Source organism: Triturus cristatus, chromosome 10 (assembly GCF_964204655.1).
Source record: "Triturus cristatus chromosome 10, aTriCri1.1, whole genome shotgun sequence".
In the NCBI taxonomy this organism is placed as follows: Eukaryota; Metazoa; Chordata; class Amphibia; order Caudata; family Salamandridae; genus Triturus; species Triturus cristatus.
Window position 1 is genome coordinate 1,247,316,154 of NC_140593.1, and position 21,964 is coordinate 1,247,338,117.

Consider the following 21,964-nt stretch of genomic DNA (forward strand, 5'->3'; position numbering starts at 1 on the left):
CCACGAGGTCCAGGAGGTGTCGAAAAAGTCCATGAGCCAGATTCGAGCTGTCCCACAAAGTCTGTCGAGTGCTGCGGTATCGGCGACCAGAATGGACCCAACAAGCTTTGGCATCGGCAAGTCACTGGAATTCAGAGAAAGGACTGCGGTGCAGATCAGCAAGGTCTGAGGGACTCATTTGCTATTTTGCTCTCCCCTGAGGCGGAAGCCGGGGGTTTTCTGCTCTTTTTAAAATTGCTCTTTACTAATTTTAGGCTGTGTGACATTTATTTATTAAACCTGTTTTAGAGCGTGTAGATATTTTAACTGGCCGATTTTAATCTTACCTCCTTCCCTGCTACATGACTGGCGCTTGCTTGGGGGGGTAAAGCGGATCTTCCTTGACTCTCCGCTGCTGCTGTTGGGCGGGGGCTCATTCGTTCTTACTCAGCCGCCATTTTGAGTAGGGGAAGGCTGACGGGCTACTTGCTCCTCCCTCCCGCCTTCCCACGATATTTTAGGGCTCGATTTCTCCCTTTCGCTGCATTTGCTATTTTGCTCTCCCCTGAGGCGGAAGCCGGGGGTTTTCTGCTCTTTTTAAAATTGCTCTTTACTAATTTTAGGCTGTGTGACATTTATTTATTAAACCTGTTTTAGAGCGTGTAGATATTTTAACTGGCCGATTTTAATCTTACCTCCTTCCCTGCTACATGACTGGCGCTTGCTTGGGGGGGTAAAGCGGATCTTCCTTGACTCTCCGCTGCTGCTGTTGGGCGGGGGCTCATTCGTTCTTACTCAGCCGCCATTTTGAGTAGGGGAAGGCTGACGGGCTACTTGCTCCTCCCTCCCGCCTTCCCACGATATTTTAGGGCTCGATTTCTCCCTTTCGCTGCATTTGCTATTTTGCTCTCCCCTGAGGCGGAAGCCGGGGGTTTTCTGCTCTTTTTAAAATTGCTCTTTACTAATTTTAGGCTGTGTGACATTTATTTATTAAACCTGTTTTAGAGCGTGTAGATATTTTAACTGGCCGATTTTAATCTTACCTCCTTCCCTGCTACATGACTGGCGCTTGCTTGGGGGGGTAAAGCGGATCTTCCTTGACTCTCCGCTGCTGCTGTTGGGCGGGGGCTCATTCGTTCTTACTCAGCCGCCATTTTGAGTAGGGGAAGGCTGACGGGCTACTTGCTCCTCCCTCCCGCCTTCCCACGATATTTTAGGGCTCGATTTCTCCCTTTCGCTGCATTTGCTATTTTGCTCTCCCCTGAGGCGGAAGCCGGGGGTTTTCTGCTCTTTTTAAAATTGCTCTTTACTAATTTTAGGCTGTGTGACATTTATTTATTAAACCTGTTTTAGAGCGTGTAGATATTTTAACTGGCCGATTTTAATCTTACCTCCTTCCCTGCTACATGACTGGCGCTTGCTTGGGGGGGTAAAGCGGATCTTCCTTGACTCTCCGCTGCTGCTGTTGGGCGGGGGCTCATTCGTTCTTACTCAGCCGCCATTTTGAGTAGGGGAAGGCTGACGGGCTACTTGCTCCTCCCTCCCGCCTTCCCACGATATTTTAGGGCTCGATTTCTCCCTTTCGCTGCATTTGCTATTTTGCTCTCCCCTGAGGCGGAAGCCGGGGGTTTTCTGCTCTTTTTAAAATTGCTCTTTACTAATTTTAGGCTGTGTGACATTTATTTATTAAACCTGTTTTAGAGCGTGTAGATATTTTAACTGGCCGATTTTAATCTTACCTCCTTCCCTGCTACATGACTGGCGCTTGCTTGGGGGGGTAAAGCGGATCTTCCTTGACTCTCCGCTGCTGCTGTTGGGCGGGGGCTCATTCGTTCTTACTCAGCCGCCATTTTGAGTAGGGGAAGGCTGACGGGCTACTTGCTCCTCCCTCCTACCCTCCTCTTTCATGTACAAAAGCACGGTATTATCCCGTCCGCGCAGAGGGCGGGCGCAGCGGGCGCGCCAGCGGCGCGCCGCAGGCGCTCCAAAGGCAAGCCCGTCTGCGCCCATCCGCGGACGTACGGGGCTCGGGGCCAGGACCCCTGCCCCTGGTAAGAACATCCCCAGGAACGCACACGGACAGCTTCAATATACAAAATTATGCCCTGTTGGCTCTTCGCCCCACAGTTGCAGACGGCTGTCGCCATTTTATGTCTGCTGACTACGATTCCCCCTCCCTTCACTGTGATACCTGTCAGTTTTCCACAAACTGTGGGAGTAATGGTGAGTTGTTGCTAAGGAAGCTGAATTTTACTCTACTCAATTGCAGATCTATGAAAAAGCATAAACAGGAGATACATGATCTGGTTATAGATAGCGATCTCGATGTGCTTTTTTTAACCGAAACTTGGCTGGATGATGACTCCACCCCCGAGACTCTGGTGGCGGTTCCTGTAAACTACTGCCTTCTCAGACTTGATCGAGGAATTAAAAAGGGGGGGGGGGGCTGGCCATAATTTACAAAAACAATCTTAACTGCAGCTTAGAGAAGGCTACATTATCCAACTGTGAGGTTGGTTTTTTTACTATTGGCGTCAATCCTCAAACCATAATTAATGGTTTCCTTTTGTACAGACCTCCCGGTAAGTCCTGTCAATTTAGCGCCCAACTTGCAGAGCTTATAACCCAGCATGCTCTGCGCTATAAGAAATTTCTCATTTTGGGCGACCTGAACCTTCATTTTGAGGACCCTAATTGTAAGGAGGCACAGGAAGTAGCAACAATACTGCATTCCCTTGCACTCAAAATTCAATCTTCTTCCCCATCTCATCAACTGGGTCATCTCTTAGACCCAGTTTTTGCTAACTGGGAGGGGGTGACAGTTGCAAATCCTATTAAAATACCGTGGTCCGACCATTTTCTGATTCCCATCGAGGTAGTTCTAGCCCAACGTAAAAATTTAGCGACTAAGTCCAAGCCCCTAAAGCGTAGAGACTGGAGTAAATTTACCCCGGAGGACTTTCGGGCGGCTTTACTTGAGGATCCTCCCTCGTCCTGCAATACTCTGCTTACGGCTTGGAATACACATGAAACATGGTTGTCCAGGGCCTTGGATTTGGTGGCTCCCTGGACAACCATGCCACCTGCCAGAAAATCTAAGACTGCCCCCTGGTTTTCTAAAGATCTAATGGCAGCAAAGGCCAAATGTAAATATTTGGAACGTGGTTGGAGGAAACACTATTCTTCCGAAGACATGCTGAAATATAAAAATGAATTAAAAACATATCATAAACTAATAAGAGCAGCTAAAGGCACCTTTTTTAAGGAACGCATTGAACTTGCTAAAAATCCCACCAAAGAACTGTTCTCTATTTATAAAGAACTTACTGCTCCTGGCAGATTGGTGGCCCAAGACACCTACTCTAATGAGCTATGCGACGACATTGCGGACTTTTTTTTTTAAAAAGCTGACACGATTCATGCCTCATTTGTTGGTAATCCGTCCACTAGTCATAATACTGCGCAATACGACCTCGCATCGAAACCCTCTCTGACATGTTTTATAGTCCCGGAGAGGCAGGAGCTGCTCTCCATTATGAATAGCATCCGGTCTGGCTCCCCACTTGATGTTATATCTCCCAAACACTGCAAAGGGGCCATAGAATGTATAACTGATCAGATTGATCATCTCATCACTCTTTCTTTCCAGGAGTGCTATGTGCCTGATGCTTGGAAAAGGGTGCAAGTAATTCCTTTGAAGAAAAAAGCATCAATGCATATTTCTCAGCTTCAAAACTTGCGCCCTATCTCCCTCCTCCCTTTTTGTGCAAAAGTGTCAGAAAAGGTAGTTTATAAACAAATTATGAAATTTGTGGAGGAGAATTCTCTTCTCCATCCTACTCAGTCTGGATTTAGAGCGGGCCATTCCATGGAAACTGCGGTCCTTTTCTCTACTGAGTGCCTGAGACAACTAGTTGACGAGGGGCAGACGGCAGCGCTGGTCCTACTTGATCTAAGTGCAGCCTTCAATACGGTACTGCACTCAACGCTGTTGTCTCGCCTCTCGGACATGGGAGTGACGGGAACTGCACTGGAATGGATTAAATCCTTTTTAGGAGTTTTCAGGTGCATTGCCCCCCTTACAAATCCTCCCTTAGAAACCTCAGACATGGAGTCCCTCAAGGCTCCAGTCTAAGCCCTACATTGTTTAATCTATATATGGAGCCTCTGGCCCATATTGTGGAAGCCTTTGGAGTGGATATCGTCACATATGCTGACGATACCCAATTAATAATCAAACTTATCGATAACCAGTCAGATGTGGCCACTAATTTCTCTAACTGTATGCTTTCCGTGGCAGGGTGGATGAACAACAACTGCCTGCGCCTCAACGGCGACAAAACTGAAATTCTAGTTGTTGGGAAATCCCCCTCCGCGTGGTCGCAGGCTTGGTGGCCTTCACAACTGGGGGAAATTCCTCAGCCGGTTGAGTCAGTTAGAAACCTGGGGATTACGCTGGACACGGAGTTTTCCTTTAAGCATCAGATTAGTAAAATCACGGGCAAATGCTTTGGTATACTCAAAACTCTCCGGAAAATCCTCGAGGTACTCCCCATCAGTGCCAGAAAGACACTCATCCATGCCTTAGTCACCCCTCATTTGGACTATGGCAATGCTCTTCTTTTGGGTCTTAGCAAAAAAGGTATTCCACAACTCCAGTGTGTGCAAAATGCCGCCGCACGTATGGTGTTAAACTTCCCACGCAGAGCTTCAGGAAAAAAGGCTCTTTATGAACTCCATTGGCTCCCTATTGAGGAGCAAATTAGGTTCAAGGCTCTCTGTCTGGCTCATCGCATAGCTCAGGGTAAAGGCCCTGGTTATTTGCAGAACCTTCTTACCCTCCATCGCCCCGTTCGCAACCTTAGATCTGCGGGAGCTATGCTGTTCCAACTTCCGCGGGTTCGCAAGACCAAGATTGGAGGCGCCTCTTTCAGGTTCTTGGCCTGTAAACACTGGAACAGGCTTCCTCTAGATCTTCGTATGGAGCCTTCTGAAGCAAGATTCCGCTTAAAATTGAAAACCCACTTATTCCCAGGTATTAACTAACTTCTGTGCATTTTGGATTGGGGCCTGCTCCCAGACCTGTGATCTTTAGGGGAGCAGCAGCAGCATTTGTTAGCGCGGGGACACACTATGGTAGTGTAACCAGGCGCTCTAGAAATGGTTTTATTATTATTTTTTTTACTCACCCAGCGAGGGTAAGTCAGGGCATGTCTGGAGCAACCAGGTAAGCCCAATTAGAAAAGGAGTTGCCTTTGTGGGGACCTGCTAGCCAACGGGCTAGTGATCGCGAAGGAGCCTCGAGCGGTCGCACTTGAAGCTGGCCCACGGGTCACTCGTGGAGTGGAGGCCAACTATCTTCGGTGCGGGAGGTGCTCAAGGCTGGGGCTACTCGGTGCCCAAAGCACAACTTCGAGGAGGTCCAGGAAGATAGTGTTGCTGCATAAGTTCACAGTGTCCAGGGGTCATGGTTCCACGTCACCCACGATAGCCACGGGCCTCAGCTTTGCTGTGGACTCAGGATAGCCTCGGGGAAGTCTGGAAATCCACCTCTGGTGATGCAAAGGCTTCGGTGTCCGGCGGGAGCTTCAGCGATGCAGACCGGTCAGTTGCTTCTTTGGTGCCTGCCAAGCAGGGGAGTCACTCCTTGACCCCAAGGGAGATTTCTTCAGCCTTCTAGTCTGGATAGAATGCCGAAGGTCCATGATATATGTAGCAGAGTTTCGTCCAGGGTAATCTAAAGTCCTAGGGACTGGATTCCTATACTTATAGTAAGTTTAGGGGATGGACTAACGCGAAGGCCCCACCTATGGGTGGGCCTGGAAAGAGGGGTGGCTACACCCATTTCCTTTGTCCAGTTTCGTGCCAGAGCAGGGGCAGGTAGCCCCTGCAACCGGTTTGAACTGGGCTATGCACAGGGACAGCAAACGTGCCCCCAGTGCAGGACTTCAAAGCACCAGAGAGTGCTCCCACCCAGCCCCAATACACATCTGCCTGTCTGGGGAGGTGGTTACTCCTCCCTTTGACAGGAAACCTATTGTCCAGGCCTCTCCTGCCGGAGTTCCGGTCAGCAGCAGGAGACCAGACCCGTGTCTGTGGTAGAGACATCCATTTTGTGATGCCAGGGCTCAGGAAAGTCCTACCGAGTTTGACCAGTGTGAACATGTCTTTCCCTCTAGAAGGGTGGAATGCTACCCCCGCCACCAGAACTACCCCCGCCGCCAGAACTGGCGGGGGGGGGGGTAGTATTCCAAAGCATTTGACACCAAACACGACATGTTTTGATGCAGCCATTCCAAAGTTAGCATTTACTGCGAGGTTATAATGCACTTAAGAGTATGTGGTATGGCTGTATCAGAGAACAGCCACAAGGAAGTATTTCCGAAAGCTGTAGAGGGGCTCAGCTCATGCTTGGGCACCCACTCACATAAAACCAAGCACTCTGCCTTCAGGATTGTCAAGGCCTGCCATAGGAGTGGCTTATAGGTTTATATGTGTCTGTATATATGTGTGGATATAGGTAGCCTATACCACTGTAAGGGGTGCAAGCACACCCTTAACTAGGCTGCAGTAGCAGACCTGTGGTGCCATTTTGGAGTGCTTCCCAGGGGTGGCATAATACAAGCTTCAACCCCTGGTAGGCCTCTGCGGTACCTATTGCCCTAGGTACATAGTATACCATATACTAGGGGCTTATAAGGCACTCCAGAATCCAATTAGATATGTACCTAATGTACATGCAAACCATTTTAGAGAGGAATCAGCTAGGCTTTGGTCCTGATTAGCAGGGCCACAGCCAGACTAAGGTCGAAAAACAGTGAAACACCAGCAAAAAGGGGGGGTACCCATGTGAAGCAGATCCTACTCTCCTACATGACTAAGAACCAAGAGTGACTAAGACTGACCAAGAGCCAAGACTGACCAAGACCAAGACTGACCAAGAGCCAAGACTGGCCAAGACCAAGACTGACCAAGAGCCAAGACTGGCCAAGACTGGCCAAGAGCCAAGACTGACCGAGAGCCAAGACTGACCGAGAGCCAAAAGTGACCGAGAGCCAAAAGTGACCGAGAACTAAGTGTGACCGAGAACCAAGAGTGACCGAGAACCAAGAGTGACCGAGAACTAAGAGTGACCGAGAACTAAGAGTGACCGATTACCAAGAGTGACTAAGAACCAAGAGTGACCAAGCACTAGCCATCAAAGAACGATCGGCACCACGAGTGTCCAGCATCAGTGACTGAGGGCAAACATTGACCTAGAACAAAGAATGATTTGGTGACAAAGAACCATGAGTGATCAAGAAGATCAAGAAGCACATGTGAACTAGAACCATCATGGTGCCACTGAGATGAACAATTAAGGGTGACCGAGACCCTACGAAACCGAAAACTCATTAGCAACAAGCCAAAGCCTTCAAGCATGCCTGGAGTCTCACCGCTAGTTACTGAGAGTGACTGAGAGCCAAGAGTGATCGAGAACCAAGAGTGATCAAGAACTAAGAGTGATCGAGAACCATCCTCCCCGACATGTGACATCACAGTTCTTTCAACTATTCCCCGACTCTTCTCCATGTTATGAATGGATCCCATCCCTGCGAGTTAGAACAGTTCCGCCTTCCATAAATTTACTCCGGCTCACACTGTATGAATTCACAACATTGGGGTATGCAAGGAACTTAGGGGCAGATTTACAAGCCCCCTGCGCCACCAGTACGTCACTTTTTGTGACGTACTGGTGGCGTATTTTACTGTTCCATATTTACAAGGACGGGAAAAGCCACCCTGCATGACTTTTCCTGTCCTTGTAAATATAGCCCTCTTTCACGCAGCACTTTGCGTGAAAGGGGCGTTCCATGGAACCAGACACATGTCCAGATTTAAAAGGAATTGTAAATCTGTAAATGCGTTAGAATGCTACGCCACCCCAGGGGTTGCGTAGCAAGGCGCAACAAGTTTCTCCTCGTTTTTTCCTCTTTCAATGTGTGCTGCCTTCTACAGCACGCACCGAAAGAGGAAAAGGATTGTAGTGAAGCATTGTGGTAAACAGTAATTGGGTAAATGGATATTTTTACAGCTTTATTGTATTTAATTATTACAGAGTAATCCATGAGTAACTTACAGCGACGATTACCGCCCGCTAACAGTCCCAGAAGCAGTTTTGTAGCGCTAGCATTTACCAGTGGTTCTAATGCTGCTACCACTGTTTATTACCCCTCTTTACCGCCATCTGTTGAATACTGCGGTAACGCCTCTTGGCGGTGTTTTTACCACTGCAAGATGATACCGCTGAGGTTATAACAAAGGCTCTTGAATTGCCACCAGTTCTGCAGGTTTTGAGTTTACTCCATCCAAAGCCATGTTTGTCAAAGTGTTCTACACCCTATGACTGCCCCTAAGTTCCACAATAAATGATCTGTTTGTTTTCTCTTTTGAAAATTCGGTAAAACTCTGTGTAAAACCAACTCTTAATAACCTACAGTTCTTCTGCTCTATGAACAAAGAAGTCTGCAGCGATGGGCTCTGCACTCCAGGGGGTCTAGACCCTCTTCCTGAAGGCCAATGGGGGGGGCACAGGGGGACCACTCCTTACATAGACTAGGACCCAACGCCGCATGCAGGCCTCGGATGTGTTCTAGTGAGCCTGGCTATGGGGAACTGCCACAGTGTACGTTTCTACATTGTATGAAAGGCACACATTGCCATGGAGTTTATATCTTGTACCAGTGTGTAAAACTCCGCTACCATGCCAGACCCCACATTACTCCAGTATGAAAAGCACACCTTGCCATGGAGTTTGTAGCTTGACCCTGAATGAAAACCACTGGCACACAAAACAGTAGCATTGTGCACCATAAACCACACTACAGGCCTGTAAGAATGTACCCCTTTTTGTCATGGTCACCCCCACTTTTTGCCACTGGTACTGATGATTTTCGACAGATGTGCACTGGGTCTCTGCTAACCAGGCACCAGTGCCAGTGCCTTTTCCCTAAAACTGCAACATGTACAATTGTTCACCAATTGGCAAGAGTTTTAGCACCCCTGTAAGTCCCTGGTAAATGGTACCCCCTGGTACCTAGGGCATGGGTACTAAAGAGGGTCCCTAAGGGATTTAGCATGTATTGTGCCGCCCTAAGGGAACCACAGTCAAATCCATGCAGACTGTAATTGCAGACTACGTATCCTGGTGCAAACCATTTTGAAAACATGACATTGCAAACACCCTGTGTGCCATGTCCACAGACACTGCATGCAATGTATGCAAGTCATATATATGTACAGATGACCAGCATGATCACATATCTGTACTACACGAGGTCTGCCAAGCAAGGATCTTTGAAAAACCTTATCTGGCTCGAAGTTGCGTGTCCCTGCAGCGCAAACCACTTTGCACCAAATGCCGAAGCATTGGTGCAAACAAGCTCAACGGAGCTGTGGCATTTAAAATTACCACACTTTCAGTTTAAAACAGCCCTGAACAGAAAAGTAAAAGTTACATCTCTCAAAACTGAGCAAAGAGTATTTGCCTTAAAGATAACATGCCCCCTTAGTACTTAGCAGTTACGATAGAAAAGGCCTACAAAAACACAGCAACAAACCATTCTCCTCCTATTATGAAATGAAATACCTGCAGCTTCAGATGGGCCCTTTTTCATGTTTAGATCTGTCGCCACCACGGACGGTTAAACCAGAGTTAAAACATGTCGACTGTGCGGACTATTCCAGCAGTCAATAACTCACTTGCTCTGCATATGTCCTATACTACTGGGAGACCGCAGAAGACTGCTCCGGCATCTGTGGACTAAGGAGGGGATACAGACATTACCATCTGCCGTTAGCTTCCAACTGAACAACGCCCAGCCGCACGCGATTACCAAACTGGTAAAACTACTGAATTGTATTGATAAGCAACTAAGAATCAACCTAATAGCCCAACATGAAGAAAGGGAGGAACCTTGAATCCCAGTAGCCGCAAAGACTACCTTCAAATAGATAGATAGTGTGGCTTCTTAAAGTACTGGTTTTTACCTAAGCAGACTGGACAGTAACAGCAAGCTATGCACTGCGAAATTTTAACTAAAGATCATTTTACCAAGCTAATCGTAGTGTATTGAAATGCATTTAACATTTTTAACTGTTCCTCCATTGAGGAAACCTGCTGATGATCTATGGATAACCTGTCGAATCACTGACATTTTTGGAAAATTGTGACATTGTCTATCATTTTATTTCGACTTGGCACTAACCCACTTTTACAGACTTCATTGTCTAAATAAAGTATTTTGTATTTGGTTTTGGAGTAAGACATGGCCACAAATATCTATTACACACATTATGCAAGTCACACCTACAGCAAGCCTTAAAGCCCTAAGGCAGGGTGCATTATATTACATGTGAGGACACATCTGCATGAGCAGATGTGCTCCTGTGCTGTCTAGTTCAATTACTAGAAAGTGCAAGTGAACAGGGATACAATCTTATGTACATGTACTGGGAACTGGTCATTACGAGTTTCCCAGCTACATGATGGCTTTACTGTAACCTATGGTGTTTGGTACCAAACATCTTGTATAAATAAATCTGTACTGTTGCCGGTACTAGATTTATTCCAACATGCACCCAGGGGCCACCTTAGAGGTGCCCCCTGAAAAACCTACTAGTATCTAGAGTGCTGGCTGAGTGGTAACATCCAGCCTGCCACCACAGACAAGTTTCTGATCCCCTGCAGGTGAGAGCCCACGCTCACAGAGATCAGAAACAATGGCTGCTCCAGAGGAAGGTGTTCACACCTCCTCCAGCAGGATGACTATTGATTTAGCATATCAAGGTCAAGGGGTACAAAGCCTGATTTAGCATATCAAGGTCAGGGGGTACAAAGCCCCTACCACCGTTGATATGCAACCCCGGCTTCCCACAAACAAGGGAAATACTACCCCCTGCCCTGAGGCCCATTTGGCACCAGGACAGGCAGGAAAATTAGCTAGTCAGAACGCGTGTTCACTTTCATGCTAGTCACACCCCCAAGGTAGGCTACCTGAAGTGAACGACGAAAGAAGGGTTCCACCATCTTGTTTTTGGTGAAACTAGGAACTGTGGGTCATGTTTATGCCTACTCCTAGCAGGAAGTGGTCCTCCTACAGGGTGGTGTAGTCACCCCAGGGGTAACTGGCCACTGGCTACTACCTCACACTCCCCTAAACTCCCCTAAATTCAGTATTTAGGGGTGCCCCTGACACCAGGAACTCAGCTTCGTCTGCTGGGAACAGAAGAAGGATTAAGATTATCTGAAAATGCAAGAAATGAGGACCAACTCTGGAACTGGCACCAAACCCTGCCTGCTGCTGTCCTGACAACTGCAAAGACTGACTCGTCCTATAGCTGTGCATTCTCCTAACACCTTGGAGGGCTGCCAGCACTTTGCCATCCAGCCAGCATCTCCCTTGAAGGGGAGAAGCCACTTCCCTGCAGCCTGCAGGCACCAGCTACTTCTGTCCGGTTCACCAATCTGCTGACCACCGGGTCCACCAAGGGAGCACCAGCCCAGTGTAGAAGAGTAGGATCTGCTTCACATGGGTACCCCCACTTTTTGCTGGTGTTTCACTGTTTTTCTACCTTAATCTGGCTGTGGCCCTGCTAATCAGGACCACAGCCTAGCTGCTTCCTCTCTAAAATGGTTTGCATGTACATTAGGTACATATCTAATTGGATTCTGGAGTGCCTTATAAGCTCCTAGTATATGGTATACTATGTACCTAGGGCATAGGTACCTCAGAGGCCTACCAGGGTCTGCAGCATATATTATGCCAGCCCTGGGAAGCATTCCGAAATGGCACCAGAGGTCTGCTACTGCAGCCTGGGTAAGGGTGTGCTTGCACCCCTTACAATGGTATAGGCTACCTATATCCCCACATATATACAGACACATATAAACCTATAAGCCACTCCTATGACAGGCCTTGACAATCCTGAAGGCAGAGTGCTTGGTTTTATGTGAGAGGATGCCCAAGCATGAGCTGTGTCCCTCTGCAGCTTTCGGAAATACTTCCTTATGGCTGTTCTGTGATACAGCCATACCATATACTCTTAAGTGCATTATAACCTCGCGGTAAATGCTAACTTTGGAATGGCTGCATCAAAACATGTTGTGTTGAGTCAAACGCTTCGGAATACACCCCCCGCCAGTTCTGGCGGCGGGGGTAGCATCCCACCCTTCTAGAGGGATAGACATGTTCACACTGGCTAAACCCGGTAGGACTTTCCTGAGCCCTGGCATCACAAAGTGGATGCCTCTGCCACAGACACGGGTCTGGCCTCCTGCTGCTGACCGAAACTCCGGCAGGGGAGGCCTGGACAATAGGTTTCTACTCGAAGGGAGGTGTGACCACCTCCCCAGACAGGCAGATGTGTATTAGGGCTGGGCGGGAGCACTCTCTGGTGTTTTGAAGCCCTGCACTGGGGGCACGTTTGCTGTCCCTGTGCATAGCCCAGTTCAAACCAGTTGCAGGGGCTACCTGCCCCTGCTCTGGCGTGAAACTGGACAAAGGAAATGGGTGTAGCCACCCCTCTTTCTAGGCCCACCCATAGGTGGGGCCTTAGCGTTAGTCCATCCCCTAAACTTACTATAAGTATAGGAATCCAGTCCCTAGGACTTTAGATTACCCTGGACGAAGCTCTGCAACATATATCCTGGACCTTCGGCTTTCTATCACGACTAGAAGACGGAAGAAATCTCCCTTGGGGTCAAGGAGTGCCTCCCCTGCTTGGCAAGCACCAAAGAAGCAACTGACCGGTCTGCATCGCTGAAGCTCCCGCTGGACGCCGAAGTCTTTGCAACACCAGAGGTAGATTTCCAGACTTCCCCGAGGCTAACCCGAGTCCACAGCAAAGCTGAGGCCCGTGGCTATCGTGGGTGATGTGGAACTGTGACCCCTGGACACCGTGAACTTTTGCAGCAACACTATCTTTCTGGTCCTCCTCGAAGTTGTGCTTTGGGCTCCGAGTAGCCCCAGGCTTGAGCACCTCCTGCACCGAAGATTGTTGGCCTCCACTCCACAATTGACCCGTGGGCCAGTTTCAAGTGCGACCACTCGAGGCTACTTTGCGATCACTAGCCCGTTGGCTAGCAGGTCCCCACGAAGACAACTCCTTTTCTGCTTGGGCTTACCTGGTTGCTTCAGACGTGCCCTGACTTACCCTTGCTGGGTGAGTCCCTCAGACCTTGCTGGTCTGCACCGCAGTCCTTTCTCTAAATTCCAGTGACTTGCCGTTGCCAAGGCTTGTTGGGTCCATTCTGGTCGCCGACACTGCAGCACTGGACAGACTTTGTGGGACAGCTCGAATCCGGCTAAGGGACTTCGTCGATGCCTCCTGGACCTCGTGGCTGAAGAGTAAAGACACCAATCAACTCACCTGAAGCACCCGACATCTGTGGGCATTGGTCCATCCTGCCCTAGGTCACTGGCAAGTGACCCAGACTCTGTTCCCTCTGCTTTCAGGTTCCTTCCATCCTAGATCCGGCCTTGGATCTCTGCGGACACTTCTCCTCTTCACGGCAGCAGCAGTTCTTTGCAGGCTCCCACTGAAATGGACGACGCGACCCGACACCAAAAGACACCTATGCACCCGGCTTCCCTGGGTGAGGTAACTCGAGTACTCCGGTGCTCATGTGGGTGCTAGCCCTAGAACTTTTTAAGTCCAAAAGGGTTTAGTCCTGACTCGATTAGAAGTGTCCCTAATCTTTAAATTTCCAACCGCGACATTGCCCATAGAAGATAACGGGAACCCGCGGTTGTGTTTACACACTGCATACAGTCCCCGTGGGTCCCCTGTGTCACTACCTTGGGTGGTTCCTTGGGGTCCCAGCGATTCTACAGGCTATAGGCCTAGTGTCTTTTCCAGTCATGGTTCTTACACCACTTTTTTGGTATATGGTTTGGTACGCCCCTAGGGCCCAAACGTGTATTTGTGCTTTTACTGATGCTTGCTCACTTGTAAACTAAGAACTTCGAACTCCAGTATCATAAAGAGACTAGAGGGGTGTGTTTGATCCTAAATACATATATTTTGAATATATACCTGGTGTGGTTGTATTTTCATTTGATCATTCAAGAGATTATAGACTGGTAAAACAAGCTGCTTTACATTCCTTCAAGACTTAGCCTGAAGGCTGCTCTCCATAGCTACCACTAGGATAGCTTTCAATAAAGGTTGTCTTTAACCTATCACCATAAGGTGTTGTTTGGACTGATACAAGGTGCCCAGTAGAACTAGTGGACAGCATATATCAGGCCACCTTCTCACATTGGTGTGCAGCGTGTGGGATTCCAGCTTGCTATTGTTTTACCAGATAATCTCAATTGAATTGATCAACTGAAAACCACTAAAGGTACCTAAGGTACATATAATATCAAGTTTAGCTACAGTAAGTTCTACTGAACTTAGAGTTGTGTGTTAAGGGATAGCACACCCTTTCTACAACTCAAGAGAGTTTAGTAGGCCACACTAGTGTAGGTAGTGCAATACACCACATTAGTAATGTCTAACCAGCCAGGAACCAGTGAGCTCCTCCCCTATAGCTATGAGGATCTCTCCTTTGCTCAACTTAGGGCCTTATGTTCCATTAGGAAGCTGAAGACAGGCAAAAGTCCATCCACCCAGCACCTCATAAAGATACTGAAACTGGATGATATCACAGGGCCTAGTCGGCCTGATGATGTAGACAGTGTGGGTGGGGCAGCACCTGAGGGTGGGTCTAGGGGTGGAAACTCCCCTGACCCTAACTCTAATGCTGACCAGACTGGTGACAATGACCAGACTCTGGTGAACACAGACCTCCAGGATGAGGATGATGACAATAATGCCACTTCCTTTATTGCTCCTGGTAGGCCTGACAACAGGGCTAGAAGGGATAGATCTCTGTCAAGGGGATCTATTCAGTCTAACTCCTCTATAGGAACCTCGGTTTCTTCTCACAGAGGGAGGGAAACCTCCCAGGAGAAGAGAGAGAGACTGGTGAAGTATGAGCAAGACAAGTTCAATCTCAGAAAGCAGCAGATGGCCTTAGATAGGGACACCCTGGAGCTCTACAGAGCTAGTAAACAGGAGGAACTAGAGTCCCTTGGTGGCAGCAATTTCCCTAGAGATAGGGAGAGGTCTTATGACCATAGAAACCTAAGTAAGATTGTCCCTCCCTACCAGAGTGGGGATGACATCCACAAATGGATAACTGCCTTGGAGAGGGCCTGTAAAGTACAGAAGATCCCTCAAGGTCAGTGGGCAGCAATCTTATGGCTCTCCTTTGCAGACAAAGGTAGAGACAAGCTCCTCACTGTAAGAGAAGAGGATGCTGATGACTACAAAGTCTTGAAAAGTGCAATGATAGATGGGTTTGGCCTAACCACTGAAAAATACAGATTGAAGTTCAGAGACACCCAAAAGGCACAAAATCAGGACTGGGTTGACATTGTTGAGTGTGCTGCTAAGGCTCTGGAGGGTTGGTTATTGGGCAGTAAAGTGTGTGACTTCATAGGATTGTACAATCTGATAATGAGGGAGCAGATTCTTAATAACTATCAAAATCAGCTGTTGCACCAGTACCTGGTAGACTCGGATCCGACCTCTCCCCAAGAATTGAGAAAGAAGGCAGACAAATGGGTCAGAACCAGGGTGAGGCAGAAGGTACAGAACCAAGGTGGTGACCCAAATAAGCAAGATTCCAAAAACTCTGACAAGGGTGGGGACAAGGGTAAAGACCAGCAGTTTTCTCAAGGGCCCCAAAAATCTTCTTCAGGTGGGGATTCACAGTCAGGAAAGGGTAAAGGGCAAAAGAAACCTTGGTGCAAAATCTGTAAACAGAAAACTCACTGGCCTAGTGACTGCACCAAGGCCAAAGAAAATACTCCAGCCCCCACCAATGCCCCTAAGGCACCTGCTCCCCCTAGTGCAGTTACAATTGGTGGTGGGAATACACAGAATAAGGGTGTATTAGGGTTGACCCTGGGTTCTGAGATGGACTCTGGCCTAGTCAGAGTACCAACTCAGGCTGTGCTTGTCAGTAATGAGTCCCAGTAACTTGGGCAAATACAGACAGCAGCCTTTAATTAACGGAGTAGAAGTTTGGGCATTCAGGGACACAGGAGCAAGTGTCACAATGGTGACAAAAGATCTTGTGGATCCTGGGCATATTATAGTTGGAGAAATGTACCAAGTGACCAATGCTAGCAATGTCATAACAGACCATTCTCTGGCAGTTGTTAACTTCTCCTGGGGAGGGGTAACTGGTCTTAAGAAGGTTGTGGTAAGTGCAGACCTACCAGTACAGTGCTTGCTTGGCAATGATCTAGAGACTTCAGCTTGGGCTGAAGTGGAGCTCAAGACACATGCAGAAATGTTAGGGATCCCTGCACATGTCTTTGCTGTGGCCAGATCACAGGCAAAAATGTCTAAAACTGGACAGACCCTGGATTCTGGAATAATGGACCAGGTGCCTCACAAGAGGAGGAGCAGTAGGGTTAAGGCAGAGCATTCCCACCTGTCTCAGGATACTGATCAGTCTCCTCAGGGAGATGATCTTGAGCCTGAAGAAGGAACTGTCCCAGAGGAGCTTGAACCTGACCAGGTTGAGTTCTTGGGCACAGGGGGCCCTTCCAGGTCTGATCTGAGCCAGGAGCAGAAAACCTGCCCCTCTCTTGAACCCCTAAGAAAGCAAGCTGCTGATAAGGCTGCTGGGAATGCTAGTGGCACCCATAACGTTTATTGGGATGATGGACTCCTATACTCAGAGAGTAGAGACCCCAAGCCTGGTGCATCCAGGAGGTTGGTTATACCTCTGAAGTTTAGGGGTATCCTATTGACACTAGCCCATGATTTTCCTCTAGCAGGACACATGGGCCAGAAAAAGACTTGGGACAGAGTTGTTCCTCACTTTCTCTGGCCTCACATGTCTGAAGACACAAAGGAGTTTTGTCGCTCCTGTGTAACCTGCCAAGCCAGTGGCAAAGCACGTGGCACTACAAAGGCCCCCCTGATACCACTACCTGTGGTGGGGGTGCCCTTTGAAAGGGTAGGGATTGGCATTGTTTGTCCCATGGATCCCCAAACAGCATCTGGGTACAGATTTATACTGGTGGTAGTGGATCATGCCACCAGGTATCCAGAAGCAATTCCCCTAAGGACCACTACAGCACCTGTAGTGGCAAGAGCTCTCTTGAGTGTGTTCTTAAGAGTAGGCTTTCCTAAGGAGGTAGTATCTGACAGGGGTGCAAACTGCATGTCTAGTTACTTGACTGCAATGTGGAAGGAGTGTGGAGTGAACTACAAGTTCACCACACCCTATAACCCACAATGCAATGGTTTAGTTGAGAGATTCAACAAAACCTTAAAGGGCATGATCAGAGGACTCCCAGAGAAGCTTAGGCGAAAATGGGACCTGCTCTTGCCCTGCCTTTTATTTGCATACAGGGAGGTGCCTCAGAAGGGGGTTGGCTACAGCCCATTTGAACTTCTGTGTGGTCACCCTGTCAGGGGTCCATTGTGTTTGGTGAAGGAAGGATGGGAGTTACCTCTCAAGCCCCCAAAGCAAGACATAGTGGACTATGTACTTGGTCTCCACTCCAGGATGGCTGAGTACATGAAAAAGGCAACCAAAAACCTTAAGGCTAGCCAGGAACTGCAAAAAGCCTGGCATGACCAAAAGGCTGTACTGACTGTTCATCAGCCAGGACGGAAAGTATGGGTGTTGGAGCCTGTAGCCCCAGCAGCTCTCCAGGACAAGTGGAGTGTACCCCACACTATTGTTGAACAGAAGGGAGAGGTTACTTATTTAGTAGACCTAGGAACTCCCAGGAGTCCCCACAGGGTTCTCCATGTCAACAGGCTAAAGCCATATGTGGACAAGGCTAACATGGGCTTGCTCATGGCTACTGATGAGGGACAGGAGGAAGAGAGTGACCCACTCCCTGACCTCCTCTCACAGAACCCTGATGATAGGTAAGTTGATGGTGTAGCCTTGGCAGGGAGCCTCACTGCCCAGCAACAAACTGATTGCAGACAGGTGCTCAATCAGTTTAGACACATGTTCTCACTGACTCCAAGTCAGACTACCTGGTGCACTCATGAAGTGGACACTGGGGACAGTCTGCCTATTAAAAATAAGATTTATAGGCAACCTGACCATGTCAGGGACTGTATCAGGACAGGAGTTCAGAAAATGTTGGATTTGGGTGTTCTTGAACCCTCAGATAGCCCTTGGGCTAGTCCAGTGGTCCTTGTGCCAAAACCTCACACCAGTGGTGGAAAAAGAGAGATGACGTTTTGTGTGGACTACAGGGGTCTAAATGCAGTCACTAGGACTGATGCCCATCCAATCCCAAGGGCAGATGAGCTTATAGATACTTTGGCCTCAGCCAAGTACCTTAGCACATTTGACTTGACAGCTGGCTACTGGCAGATCAGACAAGCTGATGATGCAAAGCCAAAGACAGCATTTTCTACCCCTAGTGGGCACTATCAATTTGTGGTAATGCCCTTTGGTTTGAAGAATGCATCTGCCACTTTCCAAAGATTGATGAATACAGTTCTCACAGGTCTGGAAGCTTTAGTGCAGCATAGCTAGATGATATTTCTGTCTTTAGCTCCACCTGGGAGGATCACGTGGTCCACCTAAGGAATGTTTTAAAGGCCCTGCAAAAAGCAGGCCTAACTACCAAGGCTACTAAGTGCCAGATAGGGCAGAGTCAGGTTGTGTACCTGGGCCACCTTGTAGGTGGAGGCCAGGTTCAACCATTGCAGAGCAAAATCCAGACCATAATGGACTGGGTTGCTCCAACTACCCAGACTCAGGTGAGAGCCTTCTTAGGCCTGACTGGGTACTATAGGAGATTTGTCAAAGGGTATGGATCAATAGTGACACCCTTGAATGACTTAACTTCTAAGAAAATGCCCAAAATGGTTCAGTGGACAGCTAGCTGTCAAAAGGCGTTTGATGACCTGAAGCAGGCAATGTGTACTGCTCCCATTCTGTCCTGACTACTCCAAGAAGTTCATTGTCCAAACTGATGCATCTGAATTGGGGGTTGGGGCTGTACTGTCACAGTTGAATGAAGAAGGCCAGGATCAGCCGGTAGCTTTCATAAGCAGTAGGCTGACCCCTAGAGAGAAACGTTGGTCAGCCATTGAGAGGGAGGCCTTTGCTGTGGTTTGGGCTCTGAAGAAGTTGAGACCATACTTGTTTGGTACTCACTTCCTTGTTCAGACAGACCATAAGCCCCTCTTATGGCTAAAACAAATGAAGGGTGAAAACCCCAAACTGCTAGTTGGTCCATTTCCCAACAGGGGATGGACTTTACAGTGGAACATAGACCTGGGAGTAACCATGCAGATGGACTCTCTAGGTATTTCCACTTAGAACATGAAGACTCAACTGGTCAAGGTTAGTTTAATGTCCCTGCGTTGGGGGGGAGGGGGGTTGTGTAGGAGAGTAGGATCTGCTTCACATGGGTACCCCCACTTTTTGCTGGTGTTTCACTGTTTTTCGACCTTAGTCTGTCTGTGGCCCTGCTAATCAGGACCACAGCCTAGCTGCTTCCTCTCTAAAATGGTTTCCATGTCCATTTGGTACATATCTCATTGGATTCTGGAGTGCCTTATAAGCCCCTAATATATGGTATACTATGTACCTAGGGCATAGGTACCTCAGAGGCCTACCAGGGGCTGCAGCATGTATTATGCCACCCCTGGCAAGCACTCCAAAATGGCACCACAGGTCTGCTACTGCAGCCTGGGTAAGGGTGTGCTTGCACCCCTTACAGTGGTATAGGCTACCTATATCCACATATATATATATATACAGACAGAAACATACAAACCTATAAGCAACTCCTATGGCAGGCCTTGACAGAGTGGGTGTCCAAGCATGAGCTGAGCCCCTCTACAGCTTTCAGAAATACTTCCTTATGGCTGTTCTGTGATACAGCCATACCATATACTCTTAAGTGCATTATAACCACGCAGTAAATGCTAACTTTGGAATGGCTGCCTCAAAACATGTCGTGTTTGGTGTCAAACGCTTTGGAATACTACCCTCCGCCAATGCTTCCATGCCCTCTGGCCACATACTACCATGCCCTCTACACTCCTCTCTCATGCTTCCATACCTTCTGCCCTACTCTCCCATGCCCTCTGCCCTACTCTCCCATGCTTCCATTTCCTATTCTCTCCTCTCCCATGCTTCAAAGCCCTCTACCCTCCTCTCCTAAGCTTTCATGCCCTCTACCCTGCTCTCCTATGCCCTCTGCCCTACTCTCCCATGCTTCCATTCCTTATGCCCTCCTCTCCCATGCTTCAAAGCCCTCTACCCTCCTCTCCCACGCTCCCATCCCCGCCTCTCCCATGCTTCCATGCCCTCTGCCCTTCTCTCCCATGCTTCCATGCTCTCTGTCCTCCTCTCCCATGCTTCCATGCCCTCTTTTCCCATGCTTCCATGCCTTCTGCCCTCCTCTCCCATACTTCCATGCACTCTGCCCTCCTCTCCCATCCTTTCATGCCCTCTGACCTCCTCTCCCATGGTGCCATGCCCTGTGTCCTCCTCTCCCATGCTTCCATGCCCTCTACCCTCCACTCCCATACTTCCATGCCCTCTTCTCCCATGCTTTCATGCCCTCTACCCTCCTCTCCCATGCTTCATGCCCTCTTCTCCCATGCTTCCATGCAATCTGCCCTCCTCTCCCATGCTTCCATGCACTCTGCCCTCCTCTCCCATACTTTCATGCCCTCTGACCTCCTCTCCCATGGTGCCATGCCCTGTGTCCTCCTCTCCCATGCTTCTATGCCCTCTGCCCTCCTCTCCCATGCTTCAGTGCACTCTGCCCTCCTCTCCCATGGTTCCATGCCCTCTACCCTCCCTGCTCCCAGTACTCACCATACTGCTGAGTTCTCTGCTGCAGGAGCAGCACCCACTGAAGACTGAGGTCTCGGTCCTGGGCTGCGAACAGGAGCGTCTCCAGGGACCACTGCCGCTTCTTGCCCCTCTTCACGTAGAACACTGAGGGGGACAAGGGAGTCAGTGACCAATGGGCACAGTGAGAACAACATGAGTCAGTGACCAATGAGAACACCGAGAACAAGATGAATCAGGGACTAAAAGAACACTGAGGACAAGAAGAGCCAGTGACCAATCAAAACACTGAGGACAAGAAGATTAGTCAGTGACCAATAAGAACACAGAGCAGGACGATGAGTCAGTGACCAACGAGCACAGTGAGGACCAGTCAGTGACCAATGAGCACAGTGAGGACAAGAAGAGCCAGCGACCAATCAAAACACTGAGGACAAGATTAGTCAGTGACCAGTGAGAACATAGAGACAGATGAGTTAGTGACCAATGAGAACAGTGAGAGAAAGATGAGTTAGTGACCAATGAGCACACTGAGAGCCAGAGGAGGAGTCAGTGAGCAATGGAGAAACACTGAGGGTAAGAAGGGGGTTCAGGCAGGGAGGCATTCTTAGGGAACCTTCAGGCCTCAGCAGGGAATTCAGAGGAAAGCCTCAGAACCTGAAGACAGATGTCCCAGTGGAGGCTCAGGGCCTGAGGATAGAAACCTCAAGAGTCTCAGGACCTGAGGGCAGAAGCCTCAGGGCCTGAGGATAGAAACCTCAAGAGTCTCAGGGCCTCAGGGCAGAAGCTTCAGGGGAGCCTCAGGGCCTGAGGATAGAAACCGCAAGAGTCTCAGGACCTCAGGGCAGAAGCCTCAGGGAGGCCTCAGGGCCTGAGGATAGAAACCTCAAGAGTCTCAGGACCTCAGGGCAGAAACCTCAGGGGAGCCTCAGGGCCTGAGGATAGAAACCTCAAGAGTCTCAGGACCTCAGGGCAGAAGCCTCAGGGGAAGCCTCAGAGCCCAAGGATAGACACCTCAAGAGAGTCTCAGAACCTGAGGGCAGAAGCCTCAGGGGAAGCCTCAGGGCCTGTACACAGCATCCCCTGGGCCCA

The 21,964-nt window shown here is 48.9% G+C and overlaps 1 protein-coding gene across 1 annotated transcript in view; it reads right to left on the reverse strand.

The window, feature by feature from the left end:
- The window catches only part of LOC146797202 (ceramide kinase-like), a 269,453-nt gene that overhangs the window by 119,734 nt on the left and 127,755 nt on the right, over positions 1–21,964 (reverse strand). Inside the window, exon 3 of the mRNA XM_085629912.1 lies at positions 20,897–21,019. Within this exon, the coding sequence (XP_085486038.1) occupies positions 20,897–21,019 (123 nt within the window). The remainder of the gene's footprint in view (positions 1–20,896; positions 21,020–21,964) is intronic.